The sequence below is a fragment of the Barbus barbus genome (genome assembly GCF_936440315.1).
Source record: "Barbus barbus genome assembly, chromosome: 36".
Classification (NCBI taxonomy): domain Eukaryota; kingdom Metazoa; phylum Chordata; class Actinopteri; order Cypriniformes; family Cyprinidae; genus Barbus; species Barbus barbus.
Genome location: NC_136714.1, coordinates 25,482,531 through 25,507,395, shown reverse-complemented (window position 1 = coordinate 25,507,395; position 24,865 = coordinate 25,482,531). Strand labels below are relative to the sequence as shown.

The 24,865-nt window shown below is 35.5% G+C and overlaps 3 protein-coding genes across 4 annotated transcripts; 2 read left to right on the top strand and 1 right to left on the bottom strand.

Annotated features, from left to right (window-relative positions):
* Positions 1 to 811: 811 nt before the first annotated feature.
* LOC306855558 (phosducin-like protein) lies at positions 812 to 6,055 on the bottom strand. 2 transcript variants are annotated; one of them, XM_079394321.1, is made up of 5 exons: positions 5,977 to 6,055; positions 4,544 to 4,727; positions 4,237 to 4,418; positions 2,861 to 3,145; positions 812 to 1,564 (listed from the first exon to the last, which is right to left on the bottom strand). In XM_079394321.1, exons 2-5 carry the CDS (start codon positions 4,716 to 4,718, stop codon positions 1,280 to 1,282), a joined length of 927 nt encoding a protein of 308 aa, XP_079250447.1. In that variant the 5' UTR covers positions 4,719 to 4,727; positions 5,977 to 6,055; the 3' UTR covers positions 812 to 1,279. The 2 variants fall into 2 exon arrangements, with proteins under 2 accessions (XP_079250447.1, XP_079250446.1); XM_079394320.1 differs by having other exon boundaries at positions 5,750 to 6,024.
* Positions 6,056 to 8,156: 2,101 nt separating this feature from the next.
* Positions 8,157 to 9,698, top strand: LOC306855557 (uncharacterized protein). Its single transcript, XM_079394319.1, has 5 exons — positions 8,157 to 8,224; positions 8,299 to 8,418; positions 8,727 to 8,858; positions 9,050 to 9,157; positions 9,270 to 9,698. Exons 1-5 carry the CDS (start codon positions 8,176 to 8,178, stop codon positions 9,458 to 9,460), a joined length of 600 nt encoding a protein of 199 aa, XP_079250445.1. The 5' UTR covers positions 8,157 to 8,175; the 3' UTR covers positions 9,461 to 9,698.
* A 2,335-nt stretch (positions 9,699 to 12,033) lies between these two features.
* LOC306856444 (urokinase plasminogen activator surface receptor-like) lies at positions 12,034 to 16,985 on the top strand. Its single transcript, XM_079395739.1, has 7 exons — positions 12,034 to 12,139; positions 14,731 to 14,823; positions 14,952 to 15,095; positions 15,188 to 15,307; positions 15,612 to 15,746; positions 15,909 to 16,016; positions 16,184 to 16,985. Exons 3-7 carry the CDS (start codon positions 15,047 to 15,049, stop codon positions 16,402 to 16,404), a joined length of 633 nt encoding a protein of 210 aa, XP_079251865.1. The 5' UTR covers positions 12,034 to 12,139; positions 14,731 to 14,823; positions 14,952 to 15,046; the 3' UTR covers positions 16,405 to 16,985.
* The last annotated feature ends 7,880 nt before the right edge of the window (positions 16,986 to 24,865 follow it).

Below are 24,865 nucleotides of genomic sequence, written 5' to 3'. Positions count from 1 at the left end.
TATATTGTATTTTAGGTTTACTGCATAGTTATGAAATCAAGTTCTGGCCTGACTGGCTTACAGCTAAATGGCGCCCTCTGTTGATCTCGGAGTGTATTTAAATAATACGGTGCCCGAGAGGGGACGTCTTCGGTTCATTGAGTTTTGTCTTGGCCACGAGATATTAACTCATCGTTTTGTCAAGGTAATGACACCCATTTCTTGTGGCCACGACTTCTTATGATAAAATAGCATTATGTTTTATCTAGAAAAGCTATTTCATTTTTATATTTTTATTACCCTTCACCTCATGCTCGCTAATGTTCTGATTATTTTGTTACAATGTACAGTTTGTTAATTTTATGCAAAGCATGCAGTCAAAGTAAACTTCAGCATTCAGCTGAACTGTGCACATTTATTTTAGACGCTTCAATGCTTGCGATAAATGCATGTCCCTGCTGATATGACTAATTTCACGGGCAAAGCTGACAAAATGACAATTACAAAATCAGAGCTATAGAAATGTATCGTCATTTTTTACAAATAAAGCTTCATATTATGAGAAGGATACTTTTTACGACCTTTATATCCTGCAGGCATGGCGAGATACATTCTTTCATTCAAAAAAAAAAAAACAAGAATCGAAAACAACACACACAGTGAACACACAATTTATTAAATTATGTATTCTAATTTGATTTAAATGATGTTTTTTGTTTAGATATTGGTATGAATTTATTTTGTATTAATAGAATTATTAATAAAATTTTTGACCAGAAAATTTGCTGAAGCATTAGGCCAATTCTTCCCTTAAAATGCAAAGAAAATAAGTCCATTTAGAATCATGTTTTTATTTTTGCATTTGTCTTGATGGATGTTTACAAAATGTATAAAACTAACAGAGGGTAAAGCAAACTAATATGTCCAAAACACAAAAATAATCAAACAAACATATAAATCTAAAACTATAATAAATAGTGAAGCATCGATGCAGGATTCTCTGAAGGGTTTTGCATTTTTGTTTGCATAAAGAAACACTCCTGATTCTGGAAGTGTCTGCAATGACACACACATATAAATACATCTAATGATATCTACTGTACTGGTCCAGTAATCATGATCAGAGAAATGCCTAAATCCCGAGTTTACAGTACTGTATCACACATTTTTCTGAGCTGCAACCGTTTGTTTTTGGTCACTGTATTGGGTCTGAATCACTATGTGGATTTATACAAGAGTGTATATTTTTCTCCATCTATGTGTTGGTGTGCATATATGTATGTATACAGACATTACGCATTTAGTCTATATCCAGGTCGCTGTCGGAATCGCTAGGGTGAGTGACAGCGGCATTGCGAATAGACGAGTGGGTGTTTGGCTGTGTGTATTTCTCTGGAAGAAGCCCGTATTCCTGCAGCAGAGCTTCGACGTCTGTGGCGTAGAAATCATTTCCGAGCTGATCGGACACACGCACCAGATTACCCACCAGCTCACCGCCACGATACAGCAGCAGAGCCGGCAAAGCCGAACTGCGGAAAAGAGCACTGGTGCCGACCGCAGAGCCCCGGACCCTACAGAACTTCACCTGCAGGTCGTGGAGAGAAACAAGAGAAGTAAGAAATCACAACTTAATACAAACTAAAATTTGAATTTGCTGCAAATTTACACAGGCCATCCAATATGTAGATGAGTTTGTTTCTTCAGATTTGGAGAAATGTAGCATTCCATCACTTGCTCACCAATGGATCCTCTGCAGTGAATGGGTGCCGTCAGAATGATCTACGTTACAATAATCCACACCATTCTAGTCCAGCAATTAAAGTCTTGTGAAGCGAAAAGCTGCATGTTTATAAGAAACAAATCCATCAAGACATTTTAAACTTGAAACCATTGCTTCCAACAAAAATATCTTGAGTCCTTTATGCATAACAACTCTTCTTCCAGTTAAAAAGTTGTCCTGTCTGAATCAGGAGAGAAATCTGCACAGATCAAGTACAGTTTACAAGCCAAAACAATTCTAAATATATATGTGGGTGGATTCTAATGTGAGAGGACAACAGGGGATGGACGTTTTCAATGCAGGAAGTATTACTTTGGACAAAGAACTTGTATTTTGGCCAGAAGCAGCGATTTAAAGTTAAAATATCTTGATGGATTTGTTTCTTATAAAATGCAGCTTTTCGCTTAACAAGACTAGATTAGTTCAAGTTCAAGTTGAGCTTTATTGTCATTCTGCTACATGTGTGGACATATAGTGGAACGAAATGTCGTGTCTCGCAGGACCACGGTGCGACATACTAAACATAAGATAAACATACAACAATGCAAGTATAAGAAAAAAAAAAAACAATAGAGTTTCTGACTATAGACAAACATATACTATAACTACTATACCTAGTTCCCTAGACATACACAAACTGAGACTGTACAAGAACTTTACATATATACTGTACATTAAATTATGCAAACGAGATATTTGTACATGAAATTGTGAGAAAAATAAAAAATTATATATATTTTGTACATTAAATTGTTGTGCAGATTAAAGAGATTTTGTGGGAAGCAGAACATAGTGCAAAAAGATTTGTAGTGCAATGCTCAAGTAAACATTTTCTTATTTTTCTCATTAATTGATGGACTTTAGTGGTGTGAATTATTGTGATGTTTTTATCAGCGGTTTGGACTCTCATTCTGACGGCACCCATTCACTGCAGAGGATCCATTGTTGAGCAGGTGATGTAAATGTCTCCTAATCAGTTCAGATGAATAAACAAATACATCCTGAATGGCCTGAGGGTGAGTACATTTTTAGCAAATTTTCCTTTTTGCTGAACTATTCCTTTAAAGCTCTATGATGAAAACATATCTTCATCATCGTTACCATTGGGTACTGCAGTGCGAGGCAGAGCAGGCTTCCATCCATGGCCTGGCAGGCGGGCACCTCTGGCTCGTAGATGTGGACCAGCACCAGAGTGTTCTTGCCCTCCTCATCTACGGCGTGCAGGAATTCCTCCCCCGAAGAGATGTCAATCACCTTTTTGAAGCTCCGCCCTCCACACAGCTGTCGCTGCATCTCCTCCATGCGCTGCAGACGATACTGCTGGAGGAAGGCTTCATCATCATCATCATCCTCCTCCTCCTCTTCTTCATCCACACGGAGGTTCATCTGAAGAAAAATAAAAGTAAAAAGGGAGAATTCAATTTTGTTGCTGACATTCGGAAATGAGGAGGGCAAAGTTAAATGGATTTATTAGGTAGAAAAATTTGTTTATGTTTTAATAGTTAGTTTTTATTTTTAAACGTGAGACTTGATATCAATTTTATATAAATAATTAAGGTTATTAAAATGAACTAGAACTATTAAAAACATTTTCTTCACTTAAAATTAACTAAAGTAAATATAATATTAATAAAATATTTGTTTTAAAAAAATCCTATTTTAATAATAATAATAATAATTCATTACATTTATATAGCGCTTTTCTGCTTCTCTAAGCACTCAAAGCGCTCTACATTATGAGGGGTGGTGTCTCCTCGTCCACCACCAGTGTGCAGCATCCACCTGGATGATGCGACGGCAGCCATAGTGCGCCAGAACGCCCACCACACACCAGCTTACTGGTGGAGAGGAGACAGAGTGATGAAGCCAATCAGTGTAAGGGGATGATTAGGAGGCCATGATGGTCAGAGACCAATGGGGAAATTTGGCCAGGATGCCGAGGTCACACCTCTACTCTTTTCGAAAGACATCCTGGGATTTTTAATGACCACAGAGAGTCAGGACCTCGGTTTAACGTCTCATCCGAAAGACGGTGCTTTTTGACAGTATAGTGTCCCCGTCACTATACTGGGGCGTTAGGACCCACACAGACCGAAGGGTGAGCACCCCCTGCTGGCCTCACTAACACCTCTTCCAACAGCAACCTAGTTTTCACCGGAGGTCTCCCATCCAGGTACTGACCAGGCTCAACCCTGCTTAGCTTCAGTGGGCAACCAGTCTTGGGCTACAGGGTGATATGGCTGTGGCTTTCAGTTTGCAAGGCAACATTCACATTTTCATTTATTTTTACGTTAAGATGAAATAACAAAATAGTAAAAAATACAAACATTAAAAAATATGAAACACTAACAAACAAAAAAAAGACAACTTTTTTTTTTTTTTTTTTTTATATTAGTCAAAACTATAATAGACAACCATCATATCAAGACATTCTGTGACATTCAGTAGGTTGACTTTGTGTATAAAGTGTTTCTCACTTTGCCTGCGATCTTATCCTGCAGCTCCTTCTGTTTCTGTCTGTCGGCTTCTTCCTCCATATGCGACTTGCAGGTCATGCTGAGTTTCTTGACGAGTCGCTCCATCTCTTTTTGCTGCTCCACGCGCTGCTCGTTCTCCAGCTGCTTGTATTTACGCCAGTCATTGATCACTCCCTTCGGCCCTGTAGGAGAAACACACACAGTCTCACGGATGTGTGGTTGATGAACATGGATGCAGCATCTTTTATTCAGAGGCTGTGAAAGACAGAAGCACAAATTTTTATTCATAGTTCACATTTAACCGTACCAGTGTTGACCGAACTGCCATCTGCACTGTAGTCCAGTTCCACATCCAGCACCTCCTGGTCGCGGATGGTTTTGGATGCGTTCTCCTCTTCCTCATGGTCGCTCTCTTCATCCTCACTGCTGCTGTAGTAATACTGCAGCTTCTCCCCAAGGAGCTTATCATCAAGCGTTGTCATGATATCACACTGAGATAAATGTGAAAGACACACAGAAAACATACAACCATCATGCTAAGAACATCAAGAAATATCGATATCAGCAGTATTTAGTTAAGCAGACAGCACAGACAGCTTTTCATTATACAAAACACTAAACAAGACTCCATACACAAGGTAATTAAAGGTAACTCTTCTCATAGTTCAATTGGTTAACAGTAGTTAATAAAAGTGTAATTACAAATATTATATTTTGTGAAATTCAAAATAAAAATATTTAAACAATACTAGGTATAAAAAATTTTTTTTATCTAGGGCATTTGTTTAATCTAGGTTAAAGGTATTTTATAAATACAATAATGTTCACTAATGTTATCAAATATTTATAAATTATTACGTAACGCATCAAGTCTTCTTTAAATGTTAAGTGTATTAGAATGTGTAGAAATTAACACTGATGCATTAATTCCAGTAAAATTATGGTACACTGTATTATCATTGCATAATATTTACAATAAATATGATGTCACAATAATATAATATATAGGTATATTAGTTTTAAAAAATAATAGTCTATTAGTATTACAGTATTTTGATTAAATTATTATTTTTTTTAATCAGACTGGGTTGCCTTCTCTTATTTTTCTAGACAATTTAACCCAAAAAAGTACACAAATCATACACAAGACTATCCTTTTGCTGGCCATCATCAAGTGCTGCTGGTTATTCAGGAAATGCAAATCTAGTTCAAATGAACCTCATAAGAACAATAGACTGGGGCTGGTTAGAAATCCAATTAGCCCTCGTCCCCTCTGGAGATTAAATCTAGACTAATGACTAAAGTCTTACAAAACACTTTTAACATATACTACTTTTAATGTAAATACATACAATCATAAATTATACTTCGTAAGAAATATGTATAGATTTATGTAGTGAACAAGTATTAGCTAATCTGTCAAACAACATGCTACCTAGCTATATACATCAAGTAACGTTGATGTTTGAGAAACAAACTGCCTGGAAGAACTGAAATATCACTGTTCACTTACAGAGCGTCTGATCTGCCCATTAAAAATCCGCATAAAACTAAATTATATAACGTTATATGAGATTCCCGACGAGTATTTGCTAGAATGCTATGCTAACATGCTAGTATGTTAGCTAGTCGGTTAACGCACCAGAACACGACACGACTAATAGGGTATATATTTTATAAACAAGATGTGTTTTATGATCATTAAAACATTTATCATCTGTTAATCCGACTGAATTTTACCAATATGTGTCTCCTTTGTCGCAATTAATCGCTGAAACAGCCGCTTCTTCTTCTTCTTCTTCTTCCTTTATGTTTAGGTGCACTTCCGCCGCCTACTGGGATGGAGTGTGAGGCCTCGACGAACGAAAATATTATATACTATTTATGTAAAAACAAACAAACTAAATTCTTCTAACCAAATCAGTATCTCTCCAATATTTTAGAAGAAAATCATAAACCCTTAACTGTTTCTGTGCATTCTGCTGAAATGTCACTAATTTCCATATCTCTTAATTTTTCAACAACCTGCTTTCTTTGACTATTATATGACTCACAATGTAAGAGGACATGTTCAACTGTTTCTGTTATTCCACAGCTATCTGACTCGGTATACAATGAATAATTAAGGTTAAGTGTCCTATACGTATCCTGGTTATAACAGTATCTTCTCTTCGGTTTCCATATACCTTTCTTTCAATCCCCACTTTCTGTTGAATGCTAAATATGTGCCTCTTGACTCTTTATTCCATACATTTTGCCACATACTTCCAACTGCTGTTTTAATAATACCTTTTACTTCTGTTTTACTTAAAGGAATATCTATGTCAATCTCTTCTTTTCTCAAAGCTGACTTAGCCGGCCTTTCCACCTCCTCATTCCCTCCTACACCTGCATGGGCAGGTATCCATAGAAACTCTACTCTTACTCCTGTTTGATTTACTCTATATACATTTTGTAAAATTTCATAGAGTATATCCTGTCTAGCTGCTGATTTCCCACTATTTAAACTGTTTAATACTGAGTATGAGTCTGAACAAACAACTGCACTTATAGGATTCATTTCTTCCACCCATTGCATACACTGTAACCGATTTCTGTAATTTGAACAGTATTTTACTGTAATATGTCCAGTAAGATACTGTAAAAGTATTTTACTGTAAACTGCAAAGGATTGTGGGAAAATATATGTATTTTACAGTAAACTACTGTAAATTTACAGTAGGGAACTTGCCCGCGAAAAACTGACCAATGGCAAGGGAGATTTCTTTTATTTACTCTTTGGTGGAAGCAGCAGTAAAAGGACAAAAGAGAAAGGTTACACTGTTAACCGGACAAAAAGGTAAGTATTTTATTTATGTTTTATGCAAAACTGAGATATTTTAAGATGTTTTAACTTGTTGACAACAAACTAACATTATTCATTGTGTCCTTTTTCATATCGGGAGTTGGGGCTAGTGATGGGCGATACCACTTATTATATTTTCGATCCGATACCGATGTTTTTAAGCCCAGTATCGTCGATTTCAGTGCAGCTTCAAAGGGCTTTAAACGATACCAGACGATGAATAAGGGTCTTATAGCGAAACGATCGGTCATTTCAAAAATAAATAAAAAAAGTTAAGTTTTATAAGCACAAATGCTCGCCTTGCTCTGTTCTGTGATGCGCGTTCGTGACGTCACGTAATACGCAATTACGTGGAAAAGGTCACGGTTGACTTAGGCGGAAGTACCGAGTCAGTGTTTACAAATGTGCGGAAGGAGGACCATATACACATATTCAAATGTCTTTGTGTCAGTTTATCGTTTAAAATGCCCATTTCGTGTGCGTATCCTGGGTGTTTTAATATTAAAAAGCCTACTGACTCGGTACTTCCGCCTACCTCAACCATCACGAACGCGCATCACAGAACAGAGCAAGGCGAGCATTTGTGCTTATAAAACTTAAATTTTTAAATTTATTTTTGGAATGACCGATCGTTTCGCTAGATAAGACCCTTATTCATTGTCTGGTATCGTTTAAAGCCCTTTGAAGCTGCACTGAAACTGTCATTTGGACCTTGAACCGTTTGGGTCCCATTGAAGTTCATTATATGGAGAAATGTTTTCATCAAAAACCTTAATTTATTTTTGACTGAAGAAAGAAAGACATGGACATCTTGGATGACATGGGAGTAAATTATCAGCAAAAGTTTTTTTAAAAGTGAACTAATCCTTTAAGATGGTTGGTTTAAGTATACTAGAAAATGAAACTTAAGCGTACATGATTTACTTTGGAATTCCTTAAACCTCCCTTTATGATTAACTGGCAAGTAAATCATGTACGCTTAAGTTTCATTTCCTAGTAATGTACTTTTCTGTTAAAGTTTCATTGTTTCATAAAGACCATCCTATAAAAGGGGTGCTGAAACAGACGTTATTTCATTCACCTCCTGATCAAAGATGGATCTACAGATCTCAGTTTTTCTTCTGTTCGTTCTTTTCACTGCAGGTACAAAGACAACTAGTGTTTGTATTGATATTAAGTGCAAATACAGATGACTGATATTTCTCTTTGTTTTAAAGGACACTCTTTCAGCTGTTATGAGTGCTTGGGTCTGACTGGTTCTTGTTCAGATCAAAAGCTAAAAACATGTCCCAGTGGATTTTCCAAGTGCATGAGTTCAACAGCAGTGGCACAAGCTGGTAAGTCTAATATAATGGATTGGAATTCATTCTTAACTGATGGAAATTGTAAATATATATATTTTTTTTACTGTTGCTGCTTCACTGGAAATAAGAACTGCTGATTTCCTCACATAATTTATTATTGTAATCACAGAGTATTCTGTTTAGATTTATGCTATTTAATTTGAGATTATACTAATGTTATAATTTGTATTAAAATTTTATCAATATTTGAAATAAGAAATGTTACATTTTGACATTTATAAATATATTTTCTGTCAAAATAATGTGTTGAACTGTGCTTTCCTGAATCATTCATGTTTTAGGTGACATCAGTAGTAGAGTGCAGCATAAAGACTGTGCTGCTGACTGCGCAAATGGATCCATGAACTTCGGCATTGCAACGACATCTTCAGTGTGCTGTAACACAGACCAGTGTAACTTCCAAGATGCTCCAGGTATTGTGCTTTAGTGACCAAATGCAAATGACTATCTTTAGGGTCAACACTATATATATTTTTCTTCCAAGGAAATACAATACAGGGTGTGGCTTGTCAGTTGTGAACTGATTGAGTGTGGCAGCGAATGTTATTTCATTAGATGTTATATTTTGTAAAGTAAATAATATAATACATGTTTTGTCCTGTAGATCCTTCTAATGTCCCCAATGGAAATATGTGTTACTCTTGTGATGACAAGAGCTGCTCGAACGTATTGAGCTGTTCGGGAAGTGAAGACCGCTGCTTCAAAGCAACAGGTGAGAATCTGAAAAGAAAAAAGTTATTTTATCTCTCTTATGAGCATTTGATAAAGATCACATATACCAATTTTCAGCTTGGATAAACCTTTGTTTTCTTTCTTTTCATCAGCGAGTTTCGGGGGCCAGTCAGCAGTTATAAAAGGCTGTGTCTCTAAATCTATTTGTGCTGCTGAAACCTCCGTTAGTGATGTTCAGGGCTTCTCATGCTGTTCAGGGAACCTGTGTAACGGTGCTGAGAGCGTCACTCAGAGCTTCCTGTTCCTCTGCTGTTCTCTGCTCTCCTTCATCCTGCTGCACTGAATCCAGCAGCTCTTCACATGCTACAATCAGACACACTCGACTGTATATAGAGCTTGTATTTTCTCTGTACAATGCATCTTTTGTGTCCTGATATGATTTTTTGTGTCCTGATATGATTTTTAAAATAAAATGCTACATTACCTTTTTTTCTCCGCTAATATTTAATATAGCTTGTCATGCTGTAAAAAAGTCAGAAATATTAATTACAGAAATAAAAATGTATAAGCATCATTTACAGAACAAACAAGTATGATAATTATTTAATAATGCAAACAAGTATTTTTTTTCTTCATTTTTAAGTACTAACAATATTTGGATTCACACTATTAGGAATCTAGTTCAGTTATAGGTCATAAAAGCAATAAGAGGAAAATTAAGCTATGTTGACAAGTAATATTTCACAAAGACTTTTGTCAATAGCATGAAAGGTCAAAAGTATAACTGTAATACATCCTGATCCACATTTCACAATTCGACTTCACAACTAATGGAATCTCTTTTTCTTTTTAAAGTCTTTAAATACAGACTGATAAGAAATCAATCAAACCTGCTTTAAAACCCAGCAACACAACTGTAACTGTATAACTTTACAACAGCAGCACTGCTTTAACAAAAAGCAAAACAGCAAGATTTATTTGACATCAAAACAAAAATTCAAAAATGCTCTCTAATCTCTCTCGCGGTACTTTGATACACAACAGTCTGTGCAGTGCTGCTTCAAGTCAAACACCTCCTGTGCTTTGTTAGGAGACTCACAAGTTGTTCTTCAGTGGCTTTAATATTTTAATTTACACAGTTTTGCAAAATCAGACAATATTGTGTCTAATATATAGCTACCACAATAACTTCTTATTCAATTGTTGTAAATAAATAACACATTTGCAACTGGTCAGTGTTTAAAAAAAAGCTGGGAAATCACTTCACGAAACCCTAAAAGAGTGATTACTGATAGGCTGTCTAAAACAAAAAGTCACGTTTTTGAGAAGAAAAAAAATCTCCCACTGACTTTCAAAGCTGCTAGCCTACATAGTAACGACTTTCTACTTTGAGGACCTTGACAGAAATGTAGTGGAGTGAAAAGTATGATTTTTGTTTTTCAAGTGTAGTGAAGTTAAAGTCATAAGTAGAAATACTTAAAAGTAGAGATACTTAAAAGGTGTACTTCAGTACAGTAATCAAGCAAATGTACTAAGTTACTGTTAACCTCAAATGTCAATGCCTGAATAAGGCAAGGTTCAAAAAGAAATGATTGATTGAGTCAGTGTGGAGGAACTTTACTTGTCTGCAGAATCCCAGCTGAACACCTCTGGTGTGAATTTAAATGCAGACCTTGAGCCAAAAACTCATCTCTAAACACCAATGACTTGTACATATGGTTACAGTCATTTTAGACACTTCCAAAACTGTTGCAACAGAGATGGACATACAATTGTTAAATATATTTAACAAAATATTTCTGTGTTGCCACAAGTCCCAATACATTTGTCCATATAGTGTATGTCCAGGCCATTGGTGTTTGCTGATGAGTTTTTGGCCCAAGGTCTGCCTTTTTGTCTGATGGTGTTCAAACATAAGTTTATGAACTGTCATGCCAGATTTCCTGTATTGTCACTCTAACTGCATCACGAAGCTCAGGAGTATACCACGGTTAGGACCTCTTAAAAGAAACATGTTTCTTTAAGGGTGCAAACTCATCTAAATGGATGAAAGTGCAGCATTATATTGATCAATAGAGGGCACAACTGGTAAGTCACTGTAACAAAGTTCGTAGAAAGGGAAGAAGGAGGCAGGAACCGGCAAACATTTAAGAGTTTAATAATCAAAATAAACACAAAATAAAGTCCTGGGGCTCGTTCTTCGTACGTCGCTAACTCAGTTAGCTGGATTTGATTGTTGACGATTTGACATGATCTTGGATTGTTTGGTTCTTCGACGCTCATCCCGGAGTTGCTGTCATAGCAACAGGTGCGCAAGCTTAAACCTGCTCGGGAGCAGGCTTATTTCATGTAAACAGGATTAGATCGCTGCTTTATAAGCGGAGGAGATAGGGAAGTCTGTCGCAGCCATGTCTTACCCGTTTTTACGAGAGCAACCTGTTGCGGAAGGTGCGAGGATAATTCGCAGAGCTTTTAGAATTAATCGCGTTTTGCGACACAGACAGGATCCATTAGCACAGCGCGATAGTGTACTTTTTGAAAGATATCGTTTTTCACGTGAGGGTGTCATTTACATAATAAACTTGTTAGAACCTCATATTAAAAGTTCTACTCGTCGGAGTCGGGCTTTAACCACAGCACAAACTGTGTGCATCGCGTTGAGATTCTTTGCGAGTGGCACTTTCATGTACACTATTGGGGATGCGGAGAACTTGGCCAAAAGTGCTGTCTGTCGTGCCATTCGTAAAGTTTACCTGGCGCTAAAGCAGTTTTTAGGTGTTTTTGTAGTCTTTCCAAGCCACTTAAGACCCCAAGTTGTAAAACAGAGCTATTTCGCAATTGCAGGTACATTCTACTTGTTAATGAAGATCGTATGAATATGACCACACTAGTAAATATAAATCGATTGTCCCCCAGGCTTCCCTAATGTGATTGGTGCCATAGACTGCACACACATTCATATCAAGGCCCCAATGAAGGGGATTTTGTGAACCGAAAGGGGGTTCACAGTATAAATGTGCAGGTGAGTTACTATCACTATTCTTATTTTATATTGGTAATATATACAATGTATTCCATAAGTATGCAGTTGATTGACTACAATGTCTTAGATGGGTCATTCTTCAATTGGGGTGGCAAATGAGAGGCAGAAATTTAAAAAATGTTTGTTTGTTTTCTTTTAATAAAATGTAATGCTATGCATTTAAAATTAGTTTAATATTATATATCAATTAAAACTGAAGCTTAATAACATTTAGATTTTTAAATAATTTGAATCAAAAACTGGTGAAACAACCACTTATGTCTATGGTGTTACCAATATTTGAAGTAAAATTTTGGTTTGTTCTAAAATGAGCAGGGATATGCAACTTTAGGTAATAATTAATAAATACAAAAAATACTGTAAGGACTCAGTTGCATTGATCATTTAAATAAATTTTTTCATCTTGGCCCCTATTTTTGCCAAAGAAGAATTGTTTCGTTTTTAAAAAAATGTGTATATACATAAAAAAGGGCAGGAAAAATGGTCTGTGCTACTTTTATAGTCTTTATTCTAAAATATTACAACCACTTTACAGTCTAAAAACATTAAATTATATGATCAAATGGCTCTGAAGGAAAGAAATTTCAGATATTTTTTGAAGTAACACCACAGACGTAATATTGCATAAACGGTTTAACAATTTAAAGTTTATTGAGCAAAATACTGAAATTCATCATGAGTAGGATTACAAGAACTATCTTCTCTGTTAAAAGAACATTTAGAGAAAAACTGAATAAAAAATATTATTAAAACACTACATAAACACGGTTTCTCACAGTGAGTTTCACTCTCTCAAAAAAATGTCTGCACAATGGATTGTGCTGCAATCACAATGTGTGATATGTTTCAATAGAGAATAAAAAAAAAACTGTCCACAGACTTAACAAAACATAAAAAAAAAAAAAATCAGAACATCTTCAGTGAATAAATCATGCATCCAAACTTATTTAACACAAAACATAAAAAAATGCTGAACATCTTCAGTGAATAAATCATGTATCCACAAACTTATTTAACACAAAACATTCAGAACAGCTCAAGGGCTGCCTATTTAATGCAGTCTGCCTATAGTTTGGTTGTTATCAGTATCACCATTTTTTTGTTTTAGATTTCAGTGTTCTTGAAGGTATTCCCAAATGTCATGGTTGATCTGAACAGACCTTTTGTTGACTAATTTCCTTATTGTTTTGATTCGATGGAATGTATACACCTTTGTCCTGAGAAAACAATGAGCCCTGCCATATGGTGGATTTTAACTTCCGTTTGTATGCCGCCTTGTTTTTGTCTCCCTAGGATCCCATGTTAAAACTGGGTAAAAGAGCGACTGAATTTATTAAACGGAAACTTTTTGATTAAGCTGTGCTGCCACCACAACAGCGATAAATTTAAGGAAGTCCTGGACAGTTCTTGTTTTGAGCACCAGCAAATCTAAAAAGAATGTCCGTATACGGCGCCGTATGTCTTGCATTCCATGCCAAAAACTCAGATAAGAAAACAAGCACGGGTTACAGCACTTAAGATAAAGACTCCCCAAGGAAGGTTTATGTGTGTCCTTATTCGGTGGGCAAACCCTGAACTTCACCTCGATAGCGAGCTGTATGTAGGATATGAGCATTTAGGGAAAAGGTGATGAAGGGAAGCTTCCTCCTGCTGTTGTCTCCTCTGCTCTTCTGCTTCCTGTTTCAGTGAGTCCAGCTGCACTTCAGATTCTACAGCTGCAGAGGAAACTAAACATCACACACATTTCTATTCATACTATAAAGTGTTTTTGTTGTTCTAATTTATTGGTATCATGGTTTCATGCATTTGCAATATTTGCAGCAATTAAATGAGTTTTTCTGATCATATGCATGTTGCATTTACCTGCCTATTTCAGTTTCAAAACTACAAGGGTTTCACAGCAGATTCATACCTTTAGTCCATCTACTAGTGATGATTTCATTATGATTTCCACAGAATTCATTGTTACATTAGACAAATAGACAAACATTAGGAAATTGGAAAGGAAATTTGACAAGCCTTCTTGAAATGAGCAATTTGTCTAATGTAACAATGAATTCTGTGGCTTCACTAAGAGAAAAACTGACCAACCAGCACTACACTTGAACTTAGACATGTTTGTCGTAGAGCTGCAAAAGTGAACAAAAGTGGAAAAAAAGAAAAAAATACAAGTGTCATTTGAAATATTACATGAGTCAATCAAAAATCAGTACATTTTTGACATTATAGCGAAAAACTGCAAAAAAACGATATATATTTTTTTTACTATTTTAAATTCGGTTGTGAGTCCCGTGAGTGCTGTCTGTTTTCAATTGCAGTATGTGACAGCTTTCTAAAGTTTTTTACAGATAAAACTGTTGATTTAAGACAGGATATTGTATCTGTAAACTAGGATCCATCTGTTCTTTCTCTCTGTGTTTCATCCTTTAAAGAATTGCAGGCAGTTTCTTTTAACTCACTTCAAGATAGACAAAAAAAAAAAAAAACACAAAAAACCCCGTCAATTTTAGCCATGTGCTTGGGAATGTGAACAAAATGAAAGTACAGTAACTCAATCTGATGTGTCCTAGGTCATCAAAGCATCAGTTTTTGTCTTTCACAACATCAAGTCTGATTCTTCATGATTTCAGAGCAAAAGCAAACTTCTAGTTCTGCAGAATACAGTAAGATATTTTGAAGATTGCTGGGTCACAAACAGCACTAAACCCCATTGGCTTTCATTTTATAGATGGAAATAAATAAACACAAACACAGAAACATTTTCTAAAATTTCTCCTCCTGTATTCCACAGAAGAAAGCAAGTTAAAGTTAAAGCCCCTCCCACTTTGATCAGCTATAAAGAGAGCACTGAGAAAGGCACATTATCTCATTCACTTCCAGATCAAGATGGATCTACAAATCTCAGTTTTTCTTCTGTTCGTTCTTTTCACTGCAGGTACAAAGACAAATAGTTTGTAATGTTATTGAGTACAAATACAGATTACTGACATCTCCTTTTCATGGTCTCTTTCTGTTTTATTATTAAAGGGCACTCTCTCAGCTGTTATGAGTGCTCAGGTCTGGCGGGTTCTTGTGCAAATAAAAAAGTAAAAACATGTCCCAGGGGATTTTCCAAGTGCATGAGTTCAACAGCAGTAACACAAGTTGGTAAGTCCAATATGGATTGAAATTTAATGTTATTTTTGACTGACTGAGATGCAGGTTTTTTTTTATTATTATTGTTATTATTATTCTTTTTACTAGTACTGCTTCACTGGAAATGTAATTTCTCACAGAACTACTAATTTCCTCACAGAAATCATTTATTTTTCTGCTATTTTCACAGCTATTTTTTTTTTTTTATTATTACACTGATTGAAATGAGAAAAACTACATGGTGGCATGTTTATAGATAAATATTTTATCAAAATAATGCGTCGAGCTGGTCTTTCCTGATTCATTCCTGATTTAGGTGAGATTAGTGCTAAAGTGAAGACTAGGGATTGTGCTGTTGATGACTGCTCAAGTGGGTCCATGAACCTCGGCATTATAAAGAGGTCTTCAGTGTGCTGTAACACAGACCGGTGTAACGTCCAAGATGCTCCAGGTATTGTGCTTTACTGACCAAATGCAAATAACCATTTTCCTTTAAGTCAACACTTGCTTCCAAAGGACATTCATTCAGGAAATACAATACAAGTGTTGTTTCATTTGATTTCATTATATTTTTAGAGAAAATCAAATATATAAATACCCGTTTTCTCTGTAGATCCCAGCATTGACTCCAATGGTAAGAAATGTTACTTTTGTGATGGAAAGAACTGCTCAAACACAGTGAGCTGTTCAGGAAGTGAAGACCACTGCATTACAGCAACAGGTGAGAATCTGCTAAAGGAAAAATATTAAAGTCATTATTTTTATCTCTCTGATGTTAAATGGTTAAGTAAGTCGTTATCTTTATATCTTTTATTTTTAAACATTTAATACATATCATATATAACAGTAATGCTTAAAATAACCTGTGGTTTTTTTGCTTTTCATCAGCGAGTTACGGAGAGCAGTCACTGGTTGTAAAAGGCTGTGCCTCTAAATCCATTTGTGATACCACAACATCAGCTGATGATGTTCAGAGTGCCTCATGCTGTTCAGGGAACCTGTGTAACAGTGCTCAGAGCGTCACTCAGAGAGCTAACAGTGCTAACAGTGTCACTCAGAGCTTCCTGTTCCTCTGCTGTTCTCTGCTCTTCTTCATCCTGCTGCACTGATAGGTTATATTAGAACATTGTTCAGCCTACTTGCAACTGTTCCACTTATTTCCCCCCTTTTGGAACTGTTGCATAATGCTGGAACTGTACTTTGAATAATATTTCAAACTGCATTTAGCAATTTACCAACAGGTGGACTTTTACACTATAAAAACAAAACAAAAATTTGGATTTGTTGACATCTGGCATTTGTAGTCTACAGTTCAAGATTTTTTTTTGCTTCAGAATTGTGTTGTATATATATGTTGTCATTGATAATGATCTGCTTCTCAGGCATGCATGGATCTGGTCTACAAACAAGAACTTCCACAAATGCATGCATTATAAATGCACACATATATGATGTTCACAACCCATGAATATGCAAGTTATTTATGCATGTGTGTTATGTATCTATAATTTAATGTACAAATAAATGCCTTGTCATTTATCTAACCTACACTGCTTTAGAAAACATACATATGGTCTGACATGACGTAACAATAGCTCATACAGCACAAGGTTTTTTTTACAAAAATGTACAAATATGCTTGTTACTTTTTTGTACTTTGTGTAACAATTAAAATACCTAAATTAATGTGACTTGGTTTTAATGTTAATGTATGTATTCAAAAATATTTCAAATATTAACACAAACATGTTAATATAAAACATTTATTTATATTTTAATATAATATATTATATTATTGGTTGCTTGTTATAATGCACACTATGCTACTTTGTAAGGTTTATTACAATCCAATTGTTTCAAAAGTAAAGTAAAGTAAAGTAAAGTCGTGACGTATTGTCAAGTATGGTGACCCATACTCGAAATTGGTGCTCTGCGTTTAACCCATCCAAGTGCACACACACAGCAGTGAGTAGTGAACAAATCCACACACACACACACACAGTGAACACACACCCGGAGCAGTGGGCAGCCATGCTGCGGCGCCCGGGGAGCAGTTGGGGGTTCGGTGTCTTGCTCAAGGGCTCCTCAGTCGTGGTATTGAGGGTGGAGAGAGCGCTGGACATTCACTCCCCCCACCTACAATCCCTGCCGGCCGGAGACTCGAACCCGCAACCTTTCGATTACGAGTCCGACTCTCTAACCATTAGGCCACGACTTCCCACTGTACATACGCCATACGTACATACGCCACGACTTCCCACAAGTACATACGCCATCTGACATTTGCATAACATACTTTTTATTTTATTTTATTTTTTTATCTGGATTGCACATTGTAGATTGAACCGACACAACCACAGACACAGACACACTCACACACAAACACATTTACATGTCCATGTTTGCAGAATGACCTCTTAAGTATGGAATCTTTCTCAGAACAGATAAAACAGTTGGATAGGTTTACTATGGTAAACCTGACTGACATGCATACCTAAAAACCTTTAGGGGTAAAAGGATTGTCTTTCTCTTGCAAAACAACTAGGCTACACCAAGAAAAAAAGAAAAAAAAACCTTTAGGATTTACTAGATAAAAATCCTCATAACAACTTGCACATTTAATATATTTTAAGTAGATTTTACTGCTATAATATCAAGTACAACTTACTATCAAGTAAAATCTATTAAACTTAACATTCCTTAAGAAATGAATCCTTCAGGGGATAGCTCGTTGTAAGAATACAGTATATTTTAGGGAAAATATCAAAGAAACCCATTTTGACCTTTTTCAATAACATTTCATCCTCAAAACTGAAATGTAGGAAAGACCTAAATCACTACACATTCAACAGCATGGATGACTTTCTTTCTTCTGTGAAACGTAAAAAGATTCTTTAAAGGATGTTGGGACCCAAACAACATCGGTTTCATTTTATGGACAAACTCACTCAACATGGTTGGTTTAAGTAGATTTATACATTCTTTGTAAATCCTTATTAAACCTCCTTTTATCAAGTAAATTATGTAATCTTAAATTTCTCTGTCCTGTTAAACTTAATTTTTTCACAAGACCCTGCCCTTTAACAGATGATTCACCCAAAAATAAAAATAAAGCTGTCATCATATACTCACCTTTATGTCGTTGTAAACCCATATGGCTTGCTTTCTTCATTGGCATACAGAAATGTGCTAAATAATGTTCATTTCAGTCAGCTATTTAGATTTTTTTCCCCACAGAAGAAATTCATAATGGTTTGGAATGACATGAGGGAGAATAAGATAAAATTTTTCATAAGAGTACTTGCATGTCAATTTTGAAAGTAACCTTCAGGTTCAGTCAAACTAACTGGCATTGTTATTACATTGTGTGGTGTGTATTTTCAGAAAACATGTCTCATCCAATCTAGATTTGAGATGTAGAACCATTTAATGGCCTTTCTGTTTCAGTTGCATTTTAAATGGTTGCATTGTAAATTAAACTATATTTTTAAAATTATGAAAAATTAATAGTCTATATAATGTTACAAACATGCCAATACACTGTGAAGAGTTCAGTAATATTTCAAAGGAGGTCTATGTTAAATGTAAGCAATTCAAGCTACAGGTTATAGATAATAAAAGCTGAAAACACAACAATAACTGACAGAAACTGTCAGTTTTATTAAGATACATGGCAATCTAAAATTGGGAACAGTATTTAAAATGCTTTATATCAAGTGAAGACGTTCCTATCAGAGCCACACATGCAAACAAACGTGGATTACCGGGAGCTCTGCTGTTATTTCTACTATCTCTTAGGAGTTATAAAAACCTGCGGTGGACGGAGTTTAAAGCTAAACGCTAACTTAGCCCTGCTATTTATCACCAGCCTTATTAGCTAGATTTACTAGAAGACAATAGAACAATACTCACCCTAAAGTTGTCGATGTAACTTGAAACATTTAATGCCCTTCTCCGTGCGATGAAATTCATTTACAGTAATCTGGGGAAATTCTTGTAAACTGAAAAATCATCTTTATGGACTCCATACATCTTCTCCTCTTGTAATTTTGAAAGCCCTTCCGGCACAGCACCGGATTTAAGTAAGCCCCCTGAAGAAAAACGCGGAAGTGACCATGCATTGTTTGCAAGAGCAGAGCTAAACTGTCCAAATCAAAAATAATATTGATTTATTTTCTGCTCGATTCATAAATCGATACATTAAGATTACAAGGCTATCAAAACATTTAGTGAAAACATGTTGTTCATTTAAAAATCGATTACACATATTAAGATCAATCACTTACATTGAGAATTTCTTGTGGCGTCTCGAGGAAATATCGGGGTTTAACTGTCAACACTGTCCCCTAGTGGTCGGAAGCATTTCCGTTGTGTTGTGAGCTTATGTTTGCTTTTTTAATTGCGTTGTGTTGTGCACTACTGGGCCACCGTAGTGATACTTTTTGGGGTTCATTAATAAATAAAAAGAACAGCATTTATTCAAAATAGAGATGTTTTAAAGAAAAACTTTTTATTCATCAAAGAATCCTGAAAATGTATCCTGAAAATACTGAAAAAGTAAAAGTGTCTCCAACATTGATAATAAATCAGCACTGCATAAAATTTATTTTAAAATAAATTTTAAAATACTTAAAATAAACGCAGGCTTGATGACCATAAGTGACTTCTTGCAAAAATATAAAATAGTATCCAAACATTTGACCTATATACAGCCTCTTTCAATTTTGGGGGGTTACTCCCTTCAGTCTCTTCTTTAGCAGGTAAAATGCATACTCTACAGGGTTCTTCTTCTTCTTAGCGTTTGCATTGCGTGCCCAGCCACAGAACAGCATCTTGTTCAGCCAGGTGGAGAGCCTTGAGTCTGCCGTTGAAATGAGTCAGGGATGGGCAACTTCGGTCCTGGAGGGCCACTGTCCTGCAGAGTTTAGCTCCAACCCTAATCAAACACACCTGCTTGTAGCTTTCTAGTGGGCTTGAAGACCTTGATTAGCTGGTTCAGGTGTGTTTGATTAGGGTTGGAGCTAAACTCTGCAGGACAGTGGCCCTCCAGGACCAAAGTTGCCCATCCCTAACCTAAAACGTTGGTAAGCAACCCCCCAGTAATCCACAGAAGAAGAAGAAGAGAAGAAGAAAAAGCAGGTAAATACGAGAGTGACGTCTAGAGGACAAGACTGGCAACAACAGTTTTCATGTTAATCAGAAACAGTATCATAACTATACAGAAAAAGACTGACCCAAGACTTTCAAGAATCGACCAAAATATCAACAATAAGAATAATAGTAGTAATAAAATATTGCCAAAACACAAAAGACCATGTGAGTGACAGCCATTCGATTTGACATTTTGCATTGATAAATTGATAAATTGATAAATAAATTATAATATATTATATTAACTGATGGAAATGCTGGTATAGTTGTTATTCCAATAATATAATTTATCATTTAAATATATGCTTTAAATGAGAAAAACGCTAAGTTGAAAGCATTTTCATTAGTGGTATCAGATTTTGGACCTCACTGTAGAAATATGGGAGATCATATTTTATATTGAAAAGTTTGTCTTTTCTCTTCTGTTTTGCAGCTGTGAGTCGATACATTATTGGAAAGAAAAACACTTTCTACTTTGATATATTTATAAATAAACTTTACACAAGAACATTAAGCATTCTTACTGTATGTTTAACAGTCAACATTTAGCAAATACACAATTAAATTAACCTCTCACTCACAAAAACTAAACGAGTTTGACCTGTATGAACAGTGTTGGACCCGTTTGTCTTTCAATGTATGGTATGCAGAAGAAAGTAAGTCATGCAGGTTTGGAATGAGTGTGAGAAAATAAAAGAAAATGTCAGAATGTTCATTTTTGGTTTGATTTAAGTACACCTAAAGATTAATTTACTCATTAGACCCTCCATATGGTCATTAATTGGCAAGTAAATGTACATCTACCCGTTTTATTGATTTTTTGTATTTAGTTAAACTTTCATTTTCTCATCAAGACCCACCCCTTCTGAAAAGTTATAAAATGAGTGCTGAAACAGGCATGTTATTCACCTCCAGATCAAAGATGGATCTACAAATCTCAGTTTTTCTCCTGTTCGTCCTTTTCACTCCAGGTACAAAGATAAATAGTGTTTGTAATGTTATTTTGTACAAATACAGATCATTAGATGTCTCTCTCATGCAGTCTCTCTCTTGTATTACCAAAGGACACTCTCTCAGCTGTTATCAGTGCACAAGTGTGTCGGGCTCTTGTGCACAGATCACATGCTCCATTGGAGTTACCACCTGAATCAGTTCAGCATTATATGTTGGTAAGTCCAGTATGACACAATTTACTGCTATAACTTACTGATGGAGATGCTGCAATAAATTACTGGTGCTGCGACGGTGTTATTTTCGGTGTCACAGAAACGACACTCTTTTTTTTTTCTGGGTAGCTACACTGAAAAGGTTTATACTAAATTTTTTTAATGTGAGTGGTTGCAAACTATTTATTTTAGCTGCATTAAATAATATGTTGAAAGTTAGTCAACTAAATTTGTTTATTTAAATGTAGCTAAAATACATTGTCCGCAACCACTTTAAAAAAAAATTGTGAATTTAATTAATCTTTTTTTCAGTGTAGAATGTTCTATATATAAATATCAGACATTGTTATTCTGATAATATAATTTAAAACTCAAAAATATGTTGAAGTTGAAGAAAAACTTTAATTGTAAAGCATTTTTACTATAGTGGTCTTACACCTTTGGATGTTGTTGTATAAATATTAGAGATAATTTAATATTGCAAAGTTTGTATTTTCGATAGACTATTGGAAAACTCTTTCTAATTGAACATATTTATAATAAATACATTTTCCATCAAAATAATATTCAGTTGATCTGCTCATTCCTGTATCACTTGCATGTTTTTAGTCAATAGTACTGCAATAATGCCCAAGAGTTGTGCTTTATCAATTGTCTGTCCAATGGATCCATCAACCTTGGCATTGGAAAGATTGCTTCTTCCTGCTGTAACACAGATCTCTGTAACCCCCAAGACGCTCCAGGTATTGAAACTTACTGACATGCAGTCATGGAACATTTAAAAAGAACAAAAACAAAAAAGCATGGGAATTTTCTAACAAGGATGGTAAAGTCAGCTGAAATAGAAATTTGCTTTACAGGCAGAGCAGGTTGTTACATTTTGATGAGAGATTATGAAGACAAAACATTTTTTGGTAAACTGAGCACCTATGAAATGTGCACAATAAGATGAGGACCATGTAAAGAAAGTTATTTTTTTCCTTCTGTAGATCCCTCTATTGTTCCCAATGGAAAATCATGTTACTATTGTGATGGACAGAGCTGCTCAAACACACTGAGCTGTTCAGGGAGTGAAGACCGCTGCATTAAAGCAACAGGTGAGAATCTGGAAAAGCAAGAAGATTAAAATCGACAACGAAAAATCCTACCTGTCAAATTATGATTTTTCAATGTCTAGACCTACCCTAAACCTACCCTTACAGTAATGCAAATACAGTAATTGTGTGTTACATTGTGGATACAGCTACCGGAAACCAACAATAAATATTTTTTTCTACCTATTAGACTGTGTTTTATGAACATCTACACCTACCCCAACCCTAAACCTACCCCTTACAGTAATGCAGATACATTAAATATTGTTGTAAAGCGTGAGAAAAAGGACGCAATATTGATGTGCGCATGCGCAGTAAGGCCTGGTAGGAAAATCTGATGGGTAGGATAAAATGTCAGGACACCGGCCCGGGACGATAGACTATATTTTTTTAACCGGTTCATTGAAACGAACTGTCCGAAAGAACCGGACTTCCCATCACTACTTGTTTCTTAACCCAAGGTAAACACGAGAGTGAAATCTAGAGGACAAAATAAAAATAACAAACAATAATAATAATTGTAATAAAAATAATCAAATATGTGAGTGACTGCCATTCAATTCAACATTTCTGCTGTGTTGATAGGCTAAATGAATGTGATGCGGGAACATTAGTTAACTCTGGAGTTGCAACTTGAAACTGTTGCATTTTCACAGTCTTTAAATGAAATTTAAAACTGCATTTAGCGTGGTTTATCAGCAGGCGACAGCAGTTCTTGTGTAGAGCTTTACATTTGCCTAACACACGTAGGCTACTGGAGACCTCAGCTCAATGCAAAATCAAAAAACTGCATAATGTTATTGCTTGTAAAAACTCAAAACCTATCTGTATCATACTGCAGAACTAGAGGTCACCAGACAGAATAACGAGGGGGTTTATCACTAACATGGAAACTTCAAAAACTATACATGATGAATGACTGAAGTAAACGGGCTTCACAGTTATAAATCAGGAACGCCTTCTAATCTGATGATTGATAGACCTTGCTGTGTTTAATATTTCTGTTGTCTTCTCTCTCTAACTCTCTTTTATATTATTAAAGGACATTAAAAGATAAAAATTATTGTGAAGGGATGGCATGGATTGCCTAAATGCTTCAGTTTAGCATTATATGTTGGTCCAGTATGATGGATTGTAATGAACTGATATACTAACTGATGGAAGTGCTGTAAATTGTGTAAATTATTATTAGTTTTTACTAAATATTTCAACTGAAATTGTCATTCTAATAATATAATTAGTCATATAAATATATATGAGAAAAATACATTTAAAGCATTTTCACTTTACTCAAGAATGTGCTTGTACTGGTCGTTCTTGTATCATGTACTTTAAGCTATACTACTTCTACAACATTGCTTAAATTGCTTAACAAGCTTAAACATTGTGCTTTACCAACTGGCTGTGCAAATAGCACTGAAAAGGTCTCTTCTATGTGCCTTAACATGGATCTTTGTAAGATGCTCAGAGTATTGTACTTTGGTTTCATAGAATAGTTTACAGTAAAAACATTTAAAGGTGCAGTTACATTAGGAAATTTCACAGGCAAAGAAGGTTCATTGTCTATTAGTGTACACTCTTAAAAAAGAGTTTTTGCAGCAATGCAGTGAGAACTTTCAATGAATAGTTCTTATAAGGACTGTTTTTCTTAGTGTAATAACATTTTTTAACAAAACCTAAAGAAATTTTTCCACTATAAAGAACCTTTTATGCAATGAAAAAGTTCCATGGATATTAAAAGTTCTTCATGCAATCACTGATTCCAATAAATAACCTTTATTATTAAGATTGTAGCAGGGTCATTCCATATTTTTATACAGTGGGTACGGAAAGTATTCAGACCCCCCTTACATTTTTCACTCTTTGTTATATTGCAGCCATTTGCTAAAATCATTTTTTTCCTCATTAATGTACACACAGCACCCCATATTGACAGAAAAACACAGAATTGTTGACATTTTTGAAGATTTATTAAAAAAGAAAAACTGAAATATCACATGGTCCTAAGTATTCAGACAAAACCAAGCTTCTGCTGGCCATTCCAGTCCTCTGACCTGAACCCTGTAGAAAATGAGTGAGGTGAACTGAAGAGAAGAAGCACCATCATGGAGCTGTGAATCTGAAGGATCTGGAGTGATTCTGGATGAAGGAATGGTCTC